Source organism: Bidens hawaiensis, unplaced genomic scaffold (assembly GCF_021521415.1).
Source record: "Bidens hawaiensis isolate Kalapana, Puna unplaced genomic scaffold, B.hawaiensis_p1.1 tig00053056_1, whole genome shotgun sequence".
Lineage (NCBI taxonomy): Eukaryota > Viridiplantae > Streptophyta > Magnoliopsida > Asterales > Asteraceae > Bidens > Bidens hawaiensis.
Window position 1 is genome coordinate 83148 of NW_027506240.1, and position 17075 is coordinate 100222.

The 17075-nt window shown below is 31.8% G+C and overlaps 2 protein-coding genes across 2 annotated transcripts; one reads left to right on the top strand and one right to left on the bottom strand.

The window, feature by feature from the left end:
• The first annotated feature begins 676 nt into the window (after positions 1–676).
• LOC143617200 (universal stress protein A-like protein) lies at positions 677–2181 on the top strand. The gene is made up of 3 exons (XM_077089831.1): positions 677–831; positions 1373–1491; positions 1710–2181. Exons 1-3 carry the CDS (start codon positions 793–795, stop codon positions 1798–1800), a joined length of 249 nt encoding a protein of 82 aa, XP_076945946.1. The 5' UTR covers positions 677–792; the 3' UTR covers positions 1801–2181.
• An 11299-nt stretch (positions 2182–13480) lies between these two features.
• LOC143617201 (uncharacterized) lies at positions 13481–16425 on the bottom strand. The gene is made up of 5 exons (XM_077089832.1): positions 16036–16425; positions 14307–14573; positions 14056–14157; positions 13839–13906; positions 13481–13673 (listed from the first exon to the last, which is right to left on the bottom strand). Exons 1-5 carry the CDS (start codon positions 16408–16410, stop codon positions 13547–13549), a joined length of 939 nt encoding a protein of 312 aa, XP_076945947.1. The 5' UTR covers positions 16411–16425; the 3' UTR covers positions 13481–13546.
• Positions 16426–17075: the final 650 nt, after the last annotated feature.

Sequence of the window (17075 nt, forward strand, 5' to 3'; positions counted from 1 at the left end):
AACACGCAAGTGTTTGACGTTTATTTTAACACATGTTCAGGTTTGCAGTAGCTGTTTTGGAGCTTGTGAACACGTAGGAAGTTTTCTTTATTTTGGACCTAGATTAAAATGTATCAAGACAAGTTATTGTTGTTCGAATATTTTGCCTTATAATATATTAATTTATGTTGGTTTATTTATATCTTATGTATACGTTGCGCATGCGTGAATGAATATATTTATTAAATATTGACACCCAATAGTGTCACGAGTAATGAAACAATATGTGGCGCCCCGATGTATAATCCGCCTTTGGTCGGGGTGTTACAAGAATCTGGGTTCTAATGACCGAGAAGTCATTATTGAGCCCTAACAAGAATTCGTACAATCTTTCCTTTTCTCTGATATCGAACATCTTCTTTCCAACATTGCAAGTGCATCCGGTACATGTGCATGTGGGAACGGATATGACAGATTGCATCTCCTCCCATATGATTCGAAGTTTTGTGAAGTAAGCCGAAACCAAAGATCCGTTTTGCTTTATAGCCCCACAACAACTAGTCTAAGTGTTAATTACCCATATTTGTTATGGTCTACGCTTTAAAAAACACATGTTGTGGGTCTCTCTTGATATTGGGTCTTTAGCAGTGGCTTAAGCCTCGGAAACGGACCTGCAATTAAGTATAGCCGTATAGGAATGAATTGATCTTAAACACGAATATCTTTAGTTTGATTTTGATTTGTTGTGATTGAATTTGTTTGTTATGATTAGGTTTAAAGAACAAAATTGTGTATGATGCGTCGCAGACGCTAATGGATAAACTATCGACACAGGCTTTGAAGGTTTCTTCGGTGAGCAAATATTTATTTGTGTTTACTTACACTTAACATTGATTACTTCCCTTTTTTTAAATTTGTTAATAAGTATTGCATTTTGTTGCAAACGCTAGTTTTCTAAGACTACGGCGGGTTTAGCTAAAAAACGAAAACGAAAGTGTCACGTAGGCTTTGCGCTGTACTTATGTATTTCAATATGCATAATTGTGAGTGCTGAATTTGATTGGTTGGAAAAATCACTAACCCCACACTCCTTGCCTCGCGCCCAAGGGGGGCCTTTCACTTTTGGCACCCTTTGGAATGCTCTTGAGTCTTGAAATGGTTTAACGGATGAAATGTGGGTGAGGTGGTAGAGGCGCCACCCCACTACACACAACCTGGTATGTGTTTGGAAGTTAAACGAACTATGTATCTTTGTATGTGTAGGGGTGCGATAGAAACAGATTTAACTGAAATATAATATTAAAAACCAAACTAAAATAACCTAACCGAACTGGCATAAAATTATAAAAACCAAGTTTATATTTGTTACTTTTATAACTTTACATGAATACAGGGAAAAATAGTGACTCGGATAGTGGAAGGAGATGCGGGTAAGGCAGTTTGCAAGGAAGCAGAAAGAGTGAAACCTATAGCTCTTGTCATGGGTACAAGAGGCCGCAGCCTAATGCAAAGGTAATATTCGAAAGTGGTGAAACAGGCAGGTTGGATTACGAGTTCGGGTCAAAATGTGCATTTTTTTAAAGTGTCAGATTAGATTAACCCGAAACACCTTTTGATACAAATAAAGGGCAAAAAGGAAAGCATTATATCAATAATATTCTTTTAAATCTTTTCGACCCATTTGACGCGTTTTCTTTTTAAGCTAATTTTTTTTTGCTTCACGTGTTCAGCGTGTTACAAGGAAGTGTGAGTGAGTATTGTTTCCACAACTTCAAAGCCGCGCCTGTCATAATTGTTCCTGGAATAGTTAAGAAGCCTTAATTATCATTATCAGTATTTTCTTTAATCTTTGTAAGTTGTTGCAAACAAGGGGTTCTAAATTTATTTATTACATGATACAGTAGAAGGCGGGGAAGAATCGGTGAGTTCTTTGGACACGAAATAAACACATTATGAAAGGTTGCTTCTGTGACAGAATATGTCTGGATTTAGTTGATTGTAGCGGTGGTTGTGAAGCGGTAGCTATGGTTGCAGATGGTGGATGTGAAGTGGTATTGACTGATTACATTCTTCATGTGTAGATTGAATATGTTGTATTTTTACTTTCTGTTTTCTGAATGTTATTTTTGTTGATTTGTACAATTTATTACTATATGTATTGTGCTATGTTTTTTTAGGAAAACCAAACAAGTCTTTCTTTTATTTTCAAGTCAATATTGATCATTTTTTTCATCCTTGGACACCATTTCCTTGCAATGATCTATTCTTTTTCGTCTCTTATTCCTAGATAACAAACACAACCTAAATGGTTTGATGCCATGTGACAACAAACTATCCATTTTTCTTTCTTCAATACATCTTCACAAGCTCTATGTTCAACCTTAATTGAATGTGATATATTTTATTTTTTCTAATCAGTTTAATACTTACTGTTGGATCAATTGCAAGCTCAAGCAACTGGATCCTTTCAAGCCCAATAGGTTTAATCCAAGTTTAATTAAAACAAGCTGGTCCAAGCCCATTGCATAACTACCAAGCCCATATCTTTAGTTGAGTTAAAACAAAACCCAACTAATTAAAAGAAATAGCCCAGTATGGCCAACCGAGAAAACATGAAATAATTATTATTAAACGAGTCTACACTCCCGCATCTCCTAACCCGTTTATCTAAAAGCATAACCGGTGGTGGTAGTGTAAAGACCAGGCAACAAAGGGGGGGAGTGGTGGGGTCATTTACTTTTCTCTCTGTCTCCCTCTCATACACACATATATATCTATATATACAATGAGGTGATAAACCCTAATGGAACATTATGATGAGGGGCTTCGAAACCTCATTTTCTACGTGACGATGACGTGGTTAGACAAAGTCCCTCCACATGGAATGGAATGGAATGGAATGGAATGGTCTTAGCGTTGATAGGACTATGCTTTATACATAAAGGGTCCCATTATTTTGATGAAGTCTAGAAAAACCAACCTGAAAAACTCCAACATGCTGAACATAATAATAGAATAGAAATCACAACATGACATGCACATTGTCATATTGGCATTTGACTGTTCTCATATTTTATTTATCTTTAATGTATAATATATATATATACATATATATATATATATATATATATATATATATATATATATATATATATAACACTAACATTGCTACCATATTCTTTAAGGAGCTAAATGCACCCATAAACACGTACAGATTAGCTACCACATGAGATTTTTATATATTCTTTAAAGCACTCAATATTCTCTTAAACTATGTAAACATCTTTATCAACTCAAAGTTTCATATCATCACCATTTTTTACATTTATCTTTAATAATAAAAATCTATTTATAATTAAATCATCTTTTTTCGTATTAGTTTAAATATTTAAAGTAGTTAAATATAATTTGAAAATTAAAATTTTAAAACCAAAAGATTAAACAACTAAGAGGCTGTTTATTTACATCTGAATGGAACCATTCAGATAGAAACATCTGATTCATTCAAACTTCGGTTTGTTTGGTTTCAGACAGAAAAACCTCTAAATAGTTAAATTTAGGTCTGAATCACGCAGACTTATATATATTGTTGCTGAATCAGGCAAAGAGTTGGAGCGGTAGCGTGAAGACTGAGCAACAGGGGGGGGGGGAGTGGTGGGGCAATCTCCTTCTCTCTCTCTCTTTCTCATACACGCACACACACATGTATATGTATATATATAATGAGGCGACAAACCACAATGAAACGTTATGAAGAAGGGCTCCGAAACCTCGTTTCCTACATAATGATAACGAGGGCAAAGTCCCTCCATGTGGAATGGCCTTAGCATTGATAGGACTATGCTTTATATATAAAGTGTCCCATTATTTTGATGAAGTCTAAAAAGACCAACCTAAAAAACTCAAGCATGCAAAATATAATAATAGAATAGAAATCACACACTTACACATACACATTGTCATATTGGCATTTGACTATTCTCATATTTTATTTATCTTTAACGTGTAAGAGCATTCATAGCCCATTCTTTATCATATATCTATATATATAATATAATTATATTAAAAATCATTGTATATATACTTTTATATCTTTATCATTTTCTTTTTTCTCTCCTTCACTCACAACTATTTTCAAAAATTATTAAAAAATTATATGGTGTAAATAGTGAAACCCCAAATTTAACTTTGCCATTTAACATTTTCTTTTTTTTCTACTCACAACCACTTATAACCATAGCATATAATTTACAAAACTAGCTCACAAAAATATAAGGAATAGGCTGAGAATGCTCTAATAGAATGAACACACACACACATATATATATGGGAAGGTTCATGTACAAAATAATCTTAACATGAGAACATAGAAAACAATTTCAACTACCATACCAATCTACATAAGCATTGTTTTATAATAACGAAGAAAAAAAGCTAGCAATAACAACAAAAGAATCAAAATTAACAACAAAATACTTATAACAACATAAGAAAAATAGTTAATAATAACAACAAAATATAAATCAACAAATACTTATAACGCCTCATAATCGGAAATCAACAAATACGAACAAAAAATAACAGCAAACATTTATAAAAACAAGCCTAATAATAACAACAAATTGGTTCTCACTGTTTTTATGTAAAGAATAAAATGTATTTTATCCTAAAATTATATATATATATATATATATATATATAGGGGTTGGATCAAGTGAAAACTTCTCTTATAGAGAAAACTTAAAAACTCCTTAAAAACTATTTTTAACTTTCTTTTTTAATTCTTTTTGAAGTTTTTTTTCCCATTATTCTTATATGTTGTTATTGGTTCAAAAAAAAAAAAACCTTGTCGGTAATCTCGTCAATGTAGTGCGCATGTGTGATAGTGTACATTGTATATATGCAAAAGTGTTGTATTGCATAGAATACAACACTATTGCACATATTTGATACACACTATTGTATATATGCAATATAAGACTAATACGCACATCGAATACACATTAGTACGTATGTGTAAATACAACATTAACGTACATGTGCACTACATCGACTTTTATTTTATTATTATTTTTTTTCCATATAATACAACACTACTGCACATATACAATACGCAAAAATTGAATATATGTCATTAAATACTATTAAACTTAAAAATACAATACACAGTAATACATATGTGTAATACAACGGTATCGCACAGTAATACATATGTGCATTATAGCGGGTTTATTTTTATTTTTTTTATATTTTTCGAGCAAAGGGTAAGAAATTATAAAAATAATAGCAAAAACAAAATTTTGAAAATATTTTTTTATTTTTAATTAAAATTAATTTTATAGGAGTTTTTAAGTTTTCTCTCTAAAGATGAGTTTTCTCTTGATCCTCTCCCAATATATATATATATATATATATATATATATATATATGATTAGGTTTATTTCAGAAGTGTTTTTAGTGTAAGAAGTGCGAGAAATCATTATAACCAATCATAATTTTTCTTTTAATTTTATCTTTAATTTATGTTGAAGGGTATAGTTGTAATCTCCACAAATGTGTGAATATGGTAAATATTAATTGTTGGAGGTTTCAAATAATATTTTATTTTTTATTTTCCTTAAACATTTGCAAGAGGTTAATGTATGTATTTTTCAAACATTTGCAAGTAATATTTTATTTTTTATTTTTATTTTTCTTATACATTTGAATATGGTAACTATTTTTTATTTGTTTTTAATTACTGTACGTGTTGTACGTATTCCTCATGTTAACATTAGTGTCCCACAATTCTTCAAATTAATGTTATATTACGAATAAGCACTACATATCATACATGACAACATACTATGTTTTACCTACACATCCCATAGACATGAGTTTGCCTTTTTTTAACATGTGTTTACCATAATGCTTCAAATATATTTTTATGAAACAAAATTTTACATCATCCTAATTACTTAGTTTCGTCAACTGCTTGTATTTATGTGTAGGTATGTACTCACGGATGCATGTACGTATGTAGGTATGTTTGTATGTAGGTACGTAGGTACGTGTAGGTATGTGTAGGTGTGTATGTAAGTACGTAGGTATGTAGATATGTGCATGTATGTATGTATGTACGTACGTATGTAGGTATATATGTATGTATGTGGTATGTGTAGGTACGTACGTATGCATATATGTATGTATGTACGTTGGTTAATTATGTATGTAGGTTTTATATGTGTGTAGATATAACAACTGAAACGAGGCTAAAAATTGATTAAAATACCACCACAAAAACTATTACTTATAATGTAGCGCATGGTTAAATGTCTTAAATATTGAATATTTCTTGAATAAGAGCTCTTAATTACAAGATAATTGTGGTTACGATTTAATTAATTAAGGCGTATATGGTGGTAAGTGGTAACGAAAAGAGATATTGAATTCTGATTTAATGATGCCAAAACACAAAATACATTTATACCCTTTTGAATTAAATACATGTTGTAATAATGTCTAATTAATTACTAATATGTCATTTGTATTGTACACCATTTATTAAACACAATCAATGGTTCAGATCTATTTCTCGCACTTCTCACCCTAAAATCATTTCTCGCGTATATATATATGTGTGTGTGTGTGTGGTTGAGTTAAATGAAGAAATCATATTAGTGTGAGAAATCCTTTAAACCAATCACAGTTTTCTTTTCTTTTTGTGTTTTAATTAATGAAAAGGGCATAATGGTAAAGACTGAAATTATTTTATTTTGGTAAGTATTAATTTGTTTGAAGGTTTCAAATTATTCTTTATTAAATATATTTAGTTGTTATTTAGATCTAAAAAACATTTATTTAATTTATAGAAATCGTATATAACATAACATTAAATCAAAAAATCTTACTAATATATTAAAGCAAGATGATTCTCTCCACATATCATTATTCTAGTCTATCCACATAGGATTTCATGTAATCACATTTCCATATCAATAATTTCCACATATTCACAATTATTTTTAATCCACTAAATTAAAATCAGCATTCTAATTTAATTCTACAATTAAATCTATTTATTCATATTAATGCAATTAACTCCATGATTAAGTCTATTTATTCCAATTAATAACCACCTTATCAAATGTATGTCTTTCTTTTTAAGTTTCTGTTTCATTTAAATCTATTTATTCAACTTAATGCAATTAACTCCATGATTAAGTCTATTTATTCAAATTAATAACCACCTTGCCAGTGATTTAATTTACTCTTGAGGAAAGAAGAAGAGCCGATGAATGATGATCAAACCGAATGTTCTTTAAGTTTTATTTATTTATTTATTAAGAAATGACATGAAAAATTCTATAAAAATATAGATATATCTGAAAATTATTTATTAAAAACACTCTAAAAGAAAAAAAAAATGTTTTTTAGAACAATTAGGAACATTTAAAAAAATTAAATAAAGTTGTTTACAAAGAGATTTTCGGAAACTTAATGTGATACAGTTTAAAGCTGGTATGTATTTGTAAACTTAGTTTTCAATTACTATTACAAAATCTTTTACTAATATGTGTTTGTTATTTTTTTTAGGTCTAATGGTTTATTTATGTTACTTTATTTCTTATTCATTGCATTGTTTATTTATAGAGTATTTTCTTTTTATGTTATAGACATAGTTTAACATCTTTTGTAACATCTGAGGTTTCAAAACTTATGTCAAATATTTGTGTTGACTGGATGCGTAGTTTATATTTTATATTGTTTGTTGAAATGTTTTTCACCCGTGTTTATACTATACCAATTGTGAAAGAACATTGTTCTTCATATTTACTCTTTTATTAATATATTATTTGGTTTGTTATTTTATTTTAAAAAACAAATTGTATACATTATTTGCTTAAGATCTCCATTTATTTTTTTATAATTATTCAACCGTATTTTTATTCTTTTATTAATGCGTTGTTTGTTAGTTTTATAATCTTTAAAACATTACAAATACTTCAAACGATTCGAATTATTATTAGTTTTCTGAAATAAATTAGAATAACTATTTTTAAGAGGTTAAAAAGAGTTTTTTGAAGGACTATATCGTTGTTCCCGTGACTGGGTCGTGTCAGATAACGAAATCAAAATTAACATTATTACTCACGTTGGAAAAAGGAAGTGTATTGTTTACAAGTTTAAGGTTTTTAATTTTTATTTTCATCCTATAATCATTTTGTTTCTTATTTACATACTATTCCTACATAATCAATAACCATGATAATATTCTGTGTAGGTAACTAGCATTCCAGCTGACAATTCCCTCGTTATCACGTAACTAATCTTGTATCCCACAATGCCATCCACCATTTTTTCTGCAAATCTCTAAAAACGCAAATTTTTCTTTCGGCTATTTATATAAAAGAAAATACAAATATTATAACATGATACAAACCATACAATGCCATCCTACACAACAAAGATAATACATATACATTGCACAAAACAGAACCATCCTACATTACGCATAAACATGGTTACATAAGCATGAATATGGTTGTGTAGTGTATTCATTACATTACCCTACACTACATTACACAACCATATTCACTATTAATGTATTCATAATATGCATAGCCTTACACAAACAACTTATGTTGTATAACCTTACACTAAAACACAAGTACGTCTAATATGTGACTATACACTACACAACCCTACACAACCATAGTCATGCTTATGTAACCATACTCTATGTATAACCCTACAAAACATACACAATCCTACTACAAATCCAACATTAGCATACACATCCTAAACATCCTATAACCCACACACATACAATTATGCTACAAGATAGAATAAATAAATAAACCCTTCCATATTTTTATAATCACCACTGTAACATGTAAAATTTTTCGTATTTATATTATAGGTACTTCTTACACATTTTTATACATAATATTTCAACATATGATTTATCCTACATTATTGTATAGTTGTTCTTACACTGATTTAGTTGATAATAAAAATAAAAATAAAAATTTTTTATTACCAAATATAAAATATATATTAAATTGACCATACTTCTCTTTATATTCAATATAGAATGAACCTTTAAAAAAGTAATGACAATTGTTGAATCACTTGCAGCTTTTAAAGATATCTTTCCATATTTGTACTTTAGAAATTTTTAATTGTGAGATGATGAACCTATGATTCCGTAAAATGTGGGATCTAATTATTAATTGCAAGTTTCAAAGCTATGTTTAGAAAGAAAAATACTAAAACACCCTTATGTATTAAAATACATTAAAATATGATCCTATTAATTACAATAATGCCATAATCAATGTAGGCCTTTAATCAATATATTTAATAGTCAAGATTTATTTCACATACTTTTCACTCTAATTTCATTTATCAACTGAACCGTCCCATATATATATATATATATATATATATATATATATATATATATATAACACTAACATTGTTAACATATTCTTTTAAGGAGCTAAATGCTTTCATAAACGCGTACAGATAGCTACCACATGAGATTTCTATATATTCTTTAAAAACACTCGATATTCTCTTAAACTATGTAAACATCTTTATCAACCCATAGAGTTTCATATCATCATCACGTTTTACATTTATTTTTAATAATAAAATTCTTTTTATAATTGAAATCATCTTTTTTCGTATTAGTTTAAATATTTAAGGTAGTAAAATATATTTTGAAAATTAATATAAAACCAAAAGATTAAACAACTTAAGGGGCTACTTGGTAGCCTTTTAATGGCCATTAAGAGATTATCTCTTAATGGTTCATAACCTTTTAATGGTTAAAAGGTAACCTTAAGTCTGAATGGTTAAGAGGCTATCTCTTAATGGTTACCTCTTAATTAATCATTCAGATTTAAGACTACCTCTTATTCTCTTAACCATTAAGAGGTTATGAGTCATTAAGAGGTAGCCTCTTAATGACCATTAAGAGGCTACCAAACAGCCTCTTACATTGTTGCTGAATGGGATAAAGACTTATTCAGATCTAAATGAACCAAGTAGCCCTAATTAAAAAACAAAAAAAAATTAAACATTCAATAATTAATATATGTTTTTTGTATAAAATCAAATTATTTATACACATTTTTAATATAAAAAATATGTATTTGCTATTTTACATGATTATTGTAATTTAAAATAATATAATAATAAATATGCCACACAAGCTTTTAATGCATTTAAATAAAAAAGAAAAAAATTACATACTTTGTACTCCAACAAACCATGTCTGTACCAGGGATGTACCGGGCGTTCGTTTGGCAAAAGTTCTTTATAAATGAACTGGACATGAACAAACAAATTTTGTTCGGTAAACTTAACGAAAGAACACGGGCAAACCCACGTTTGTCCAATAGTGTTCATGAACGTCCGGTAACGTCCACTTGGTAATGCCATTAAGGTTTATACCTTTTCAAATTAATATGTAATCGTTTATATTCGTTTGTTCATTAGAGTCATTTATGTATGTTTGTCCATTAATGTTCATTAGTGTCTGTTAGTGCTCGTTAATTTGTCCATTAGTGTCCACTAGTGTCCGTGTGTTCGTTTGTCCACTAGGGTCCATTAGGTCCGTTAGTGTTTGTTTGTCCATTAGCGTTCGTTTACAATATTAACAAACAGACACGAACAAATTCAATTCCTTAATGAACGGATCGGACACGAACACAAATTTTCGTTAGGAAGAATTTTCGTGAACCGTCTGTTTGCCCGGAAAAAAGCTTAGCGGACGAACACGGATAAGGTCTAGCTAGTCTGGTTCGGTCCGTTTACAACCCTAATTTCAGCATCTCGGTTGATGTGTGTCCATTGCAAGTAGGAGTCTAACAACTCAGCCAAATAAAGACATAAAGTGTGTTCATGTAGGACTAGACCACATGATAGAAGCTTTTGTTTTCTTAACGTCTCAAGTTCAAAAAAAAAAAAACCAAAGTGCATGAGCCTTCTGTTAAACGGTTACCACTCAAAACAACCCTAGTTAAGTTTCTTTGGTGTCATGTCCATATCAATGCTTAGCAACTATAGTACTATAATAGTCATCATGCACATGCTATTCTAATAAAGTCACCTGGATAATTATTTGTTACTTAAACTTGGGCCAATTATAGTCTTGTAGAACTTTGGAGTTTAGAATGTGACTTATAATCTTTTTGAAAACATTTTTAGGTTAGATTTTTAATTCACAATCTTCTTTATATTAAATACTTAAGAGTAAACGTATACATATTTTCTTTTGATCCGTCAATAGACATATCTTTTAAGCTGGTGGCCGACCATATTGATATATGGTCAATCTAAAATTCATCTATCTTTAACATATAGCAAAAATATAAAAGGCATATGAAATACATAGCTAATAATACAAATGTAAAGAAATGTTAGAAAATACATAAGCAAATTGCACATTAAACTGGCTTTTTTTTGTAAAAAAAAAATGTGAATTCAATGTGTTACTGCCTTGTTAGTTGTTAAGGTTCAGGCGTGACATAATTTTTGTATTCGTGCCGACATGCCTTGTCCAAGATCACGACATATGTCTCTCCTCCCCTCTCTCCACAATCTTTTGAGTGGCGCCCCTTCTCAGTGGCTTCTCCCCTTCATCTCTACCCACATTCGATATCAGACAAGCATTCTCAACGAATCTGTCACACCGTCGTATTGAATGTGCTCTTAGTTTTTTTTCGTGTTGTCTATCTCAACAACCAAATATATTAAGACCACTACAAATAATTTATAAAGATATTATTATTTTTAAACAGCCAAATATATTATTTACAACTCACACTATGAGATCTCACTCTATGAGATATCAAATCTTGAGCACCATTTTAAAAGTAACCACCTTTGTTGTTATTTGTCATCAATTGGCATACAGTGAGAAAACTTATTATTCAAAAATCTGAAATTAATTCATTGACTTTGAGAGAATCCATAACATGCAACCAATCTGATTCTACTGAGAGTCCAAACCCGCAAACCCTTTTCTTCAAAATCGTTGTTAGACTAAACTCATTTATCAAGATTGTGATACAATATGATCATTCAATTTGGAAATAATCATAACATAACAAATTAACAACAGAGAAAAATCGGGGGAGAGAAACGCTGTCTTCCCTGGCGACCACTTCCACGAGCCACCCACCCGCAACTATCCTCTTCCATCTCCTTTCCCCTAAATCCAACCACAAACCCTTGATTCCCAAGACCTCATTTTTTTAAGATGTTTTTATAAAATTTGTTTATCAAAATAAGTGTTTTAATCATTTCTTAGTTCTAACTCCAAATCGGGTCCTCCTATTTACACCCAACTTTTTTTTTTTTGGAACGACCAACTAAGTAACGCCGGGTACTTCGTACGCGGCCCACAATGGCTAAAGGTAGCCCGAGTCGGCCACGAGTCCGGACGGACGAAGCCCCTAGCGGTCCACCTATTGTGGGATTCCCCGGATAAAACCCAACCCCCATGCTCGCCAAACGGCACGACAGCGAAGAGCTGGTAAAACCGGGTGAGATCAAGACTCGAACCCTTGCAAGACAGGGTCATCCCTCATATCTCCCAACCTTACCCTATTTGTACCAAGTTATTGCCATTAATTAATTTTATATTTTTGTTACTCCTTTAAAAGTTTAAAAAAAATAAAGTTTTGTACAAAAACGATTATGGCGTTTCGATATATATACTGTTAGCTACGTTTTGGTATAAATTTTATAAAAAATGGAACCATTTCTATTATAATGCGCTAGAACGAATTGTAAAACTTTATATTCGACATGACTCCGTTTTTTTTTTTTACTAATTTATACCAAAAGGTAGATAGAGTAAGCACATCATAACACAATGTTCACTTTTTTTTAATATAAAACATAATATATTCAAATTTATAAAACAAAAACAAAAATCTAAATTAATTAATTTACATAAGTTGGTGCAAATGGTAAAAAATTGGGTGTAAATAGAATCACCCCTCCAAATATTCTTGAATAACTCCTGTTCATTAAATATTTATTAACTGAATTATTTTGTTAACTATTCTTATAATTAACTTTTCTAATATTTTTGTAACTTACTAAATAAAAAAATAAATTAGGATCAAGCGAGACTGGAAAGTAACTTGTTTGTTTGAAAATCCTAGAATGAGTCTTTAGTTTAAAATAGTTAGGGTTCGTCATTTTTATTTTAACAACTATAAATACAAAAGGGTTTTGCGCGGGCAAGTAATATTGGTGTCACCTTTTATTCAAAGAAATAAAAGTTCAAATCTTATAGTGGGGCATTAGTTTATTAGGAGGATTTAATATGTGTAGTATGTGTAGTTTAGAATTGGATAAAAGAAAAAATTCTAGAAAGATATCACCTAAAAATGGAAATCAAAATGGAACTTAAAACATTGATAAACTTGAAACCGAAGAGTTCCAGCCTATTGGCCAAACTTTCTTGTTTGCTATCTATTACAATCAAATACAAACATGTGTTTATATCCTTAAATCCAATTCATTAGGGATTCAATATCCAATCAACCTCTTAGTCAACCTGTCAATGATACTTCGTCACACGTTCGAGAATCCATTTAAGATGTTCGTTATATTTGAATGGTTGCTCTAATGGTACTAGGTGCCCCGCATCCTTTATCCACTCCAACGATGTTTTGTCTCCCAATTGCCTATGGTAAATTAGTAAAACATAGTTGATATATTAGACTTATAGTGTTTTCGATCATAACATAATGAGTCATAAAATTGTAACGATTTAAACACATGGCAAATGAATTAGCTAATCTATTTATTTCTTTTTACAAAAAAACAAAAAAATAAAAAACGTAACTTACGTTTTCATGGTCATAGCAAGGTCTAGATTGAAGATTTTGTCATCATCGCCCCACACCATATGTATCTCCTGTAGAAGAAAATAATAATTCTGTCTTTAAGTAAAATCATAATAGTATTTTTTGTCCTGTGAGTTTATAGCCATGATGCATGTTTTGAAGTGAATTTATAACATGAGATAATATTATTTATTTATTAAGATAATAAATATTTAGCTACCTGTGGGAGTGTGGGGTAGGTGGTACAAGAGGTTGAATCTTCATCAGATACCACCAATTCCTCTAATAGTTCATTTCTTTCCTTTCTGTTACCAAACGTAGTCTACAAATAATATACAAGACAACATCATTAGGTTACTAGATATGAACTAATTATCATTTTGTACAGAAAAACAATCATACATAGTTTTTTCTTTTTTTTTTAACCTTTTTATAATATGCAAGAAATGAATCAAACATTAAAACCTTTACCTCAAGAAGATCTCTATAAATGAAATCAGGAAGCCAGGGGACCTTATGAAAACCAATGGAATACATCACCTTCAACCCTTCTAACGTCTTGGGCATCAAAAGATCCGACCAACTCGATAAACCTAATCGCTTATACGAGTCACGACTAATGGATTCAGTCATCTCTATGACGGTCCCAGACACCACCATAGACTTGACCAAGTTAGGGTACAACTTAGCCATCTTGAACCCAACCATCCCTCCATAACTTAACCCCACCAGCGTCACCTGTAAAATATTTAAAACCTCGTAAGTGAAGAAACACTAAGTGACCCGGGACAGATTACGGATAATCTGGGGGTTAAGTAATGTTTCCCACGAGGATGAGGTCCAGCAGAGAAGGTTATTCTTCAGGTGACCTGCAAAACAGACACCATAAGCTCGTCACTGAGAAGGGGGGGGGGTTCCTCCTTGTGACCACCATGCGGCGTGAGAATCAGACTAGATTGCTTTGAATATAAGTGTATATTGAGAGATTGCTAGATAAGATAAGATAAGATAATGAGATATCAGATGATGTCCTTACCATTCCAAGGAGTTGGAGTATTTATAGCCGAAGGTAGGTTTCCTAGAAGGTACAGCCGGCTGAATAGTATTCCTGTTCTACCAACAGTGGGCTACGCACAAGCCATGCTGGTTGGTGGATAGGCTGCGGCCGACAGTGACAAAGTCGGCTGTATACTGTTCCTTTACTGCCGGCTATGCACTGTTCCACCAACTGTAGGCTGCGCACGTCCCACAGTAAGGGTTGGTGAGTAGGCAGCGGCTAATAGTGACAAACAGTGCTAGAGGGTGCACCTCCTCGTACTGTTGTCGGTGAGCTGTCACCCTGTGATTGGTTCATGGGCGTCTGGCCAGATCGTCTGTTTTACCCATACCTTGGTAGGTATAGTACAAAAGATCTTCCAGAAGCATACGGACTGGCTCATTTGGGCGGGAGTATTCCCGCCTTGCTCATTCCTTCAGGTGACTACTGAAGTTGCAAGAGTTAGTGCCTTGTGCGTGTAGCCTTGCTATCAGTGCGGGTAGCCTTCCCTGATGGCTTGTATCCGCAGCTGCGGGGACAGGCGGAGTACTTCACCATTGGGAGGCTTTTCCTGCGGGAACAGCTTGCGTACTGCGCGTAAGGACGTCACGTCTCTGAGCATGGTGGGTCCTGCGGATCCAGTTGGTTTATGCGCAGACGTCTCTCTTCAAGGTGAGTCCTGCGGGTTCAACTGGGCTCTGCTGGGACCTACCTCTTCAGTAAGGTATTATATATTACTAATAAACGATAGGGTAAGATTAAAATTAAAACCTACTTGAGTTGTGAAAACTCACGAAAACCCTATGTAACATAGTTTTTTTTTGTTACATGTAATATATGTTGTAACATTTAATACAAAACATCGAAACATAAAAAAAAATGTTTTGCTATTTTTTAACATTTTTTTACTAATTTTTATATATGTTTTCAGGAAATAGAAAAAGTTATATTTATATTTACATTTCTTATTCACTTTAATTGTGGACCATAAGATTTAAACATTAATTAAAAACATGTGGTTGAGAATAAGTTTCTAGAGTTTTCCTAACTCAAGTGGGTTTTCATTTTATACTTAGCCTAAACGATATATATATGCCTATATATAGGAGTACAATACAGATAAACAGTTAAATACAAGGAAATAATATTATAATCAAATATAACCTTCTCCACTTTTAGTTTCTCCAACCCTTTGGCCACAAACTCAGCTTGAAAACTCGCGGACCGCTCTTTTCTATCGGTGATTGAGCCACCAAAGAACAAGAAGTCAGGCACGTACACCGAGTATTCACGACTCAAAGCGAAAACTTGTAGAAACCATGTGAAAATACCGTCCATGGCGAAAGAGTGAAGGAGTAATACTGCAGGTTTGGTGGGTGGTGCATACACGATATTGTGGTCTTTTTTGGTTACCGTTTGCTTTGGAACCCATATCTTCATCAAGGTTCCGGGCTCTATTTCAATGGTTTGTGGGGTTAATCCGGCTAGCTTCACGAGTCCATGAAGCAAATGCGTTAGCACCACAATTGCGTATCCCATTTGATTATTTGTTTTGAATCTGGCCTTGGTAAACTCATGTGTTTAAAACGTGTATATATATTTATAAGCGGGCTCACGTACTAAAGCTTCTTTATGTACAGTGAGATATGTACATGTGTATATAGTACCTAAAGGGATGTTTATAACTAAAAAATAATACACATTTATTTTTATTATTATAAGTTATATATATATATAATTACGCATATCGATGTTTAAAAAAAGAAAAATTCTTAAAATGACCCAATTATTAAAAGTGGTTTCAAATATGTCTATCTTAATTCAAGTTTCTAGGTTTGTCTCTAAGCTATCTTGTCGTTGACGACCTGTTAGATTATCGAAATGACGAGTTAATTATCCCATGGTAACGTGTCGTGGCCTACTTGTTTTAACTACTAGCGCGTCGTGATCTATCTGTTTTAACTACTAACGTGTCGTGGCCTATTTATGCTAGTCTCACATCATCATATTTGTGCCTCTAAAACTATATGCAAGGGGCAGGAATTGAACATTATCACATGAAACAACAAATCTCTCTCTTACCATTTCATCACAAGCTCAACCAGAAGCTCAATGACTTATTATTATATGTATTAAAAGGGAGACTTTCTCTCCCACACAAAACCACTATTCCTTTTCCTATACGATTTTTTATTATTTTATTG

What these genes read in the sequence shown, in the direction of transcription:
- LOC143617201 (XM_077089832.1), bottom strand. Translation starts at nt 16,410, where the DNA reads ATGGGATACGCAATTGTGGTGCTAACGCATTTGCTTCATGGACTCGTG. An exon ending in TTTATAGAGATCTTCTTGAG is followed by an intron (nt 14,158 to 14,306) that starts GTAAAGGTTTTA and finishes TATTATTTGTAG; the next exon opens with ACTACGTTTGGTAACAGAAA. An exon ending in CCTACCCCACACTCCCACAG is followed by an intron (nt 13,907 to 14,055) that starts GTAGCTAAATAT and finishes TTTCTTCTACAG; the next exon opens with GAGATACATATGGTGTGGGG.
- LOC143617200 (XM_077089831.1), top strand. Translation starts at nt 793, where the DNA reads ATGGATAAACTATCGACACAGGCTTTGAAGGTTTCTTCG. An exon ending in AGGCTTTGAAGGTTTCTTCG is followed by an intron (nt 832 to 1,372) that starts GTGAGCAAATAT and finishes ACATGAATACAG; the next exon opens with GGAAAAATAGTGACTCGGAT. An exon ending in GGCCGCAGCCTAATGCAAAG is followed by an intron (nt 1,492 to 1,709) that starts GTAATATTCGAA and finishes TCACGTGTTCAG; the next exon opens with CGTGTTACAAGGAAGTGTGA.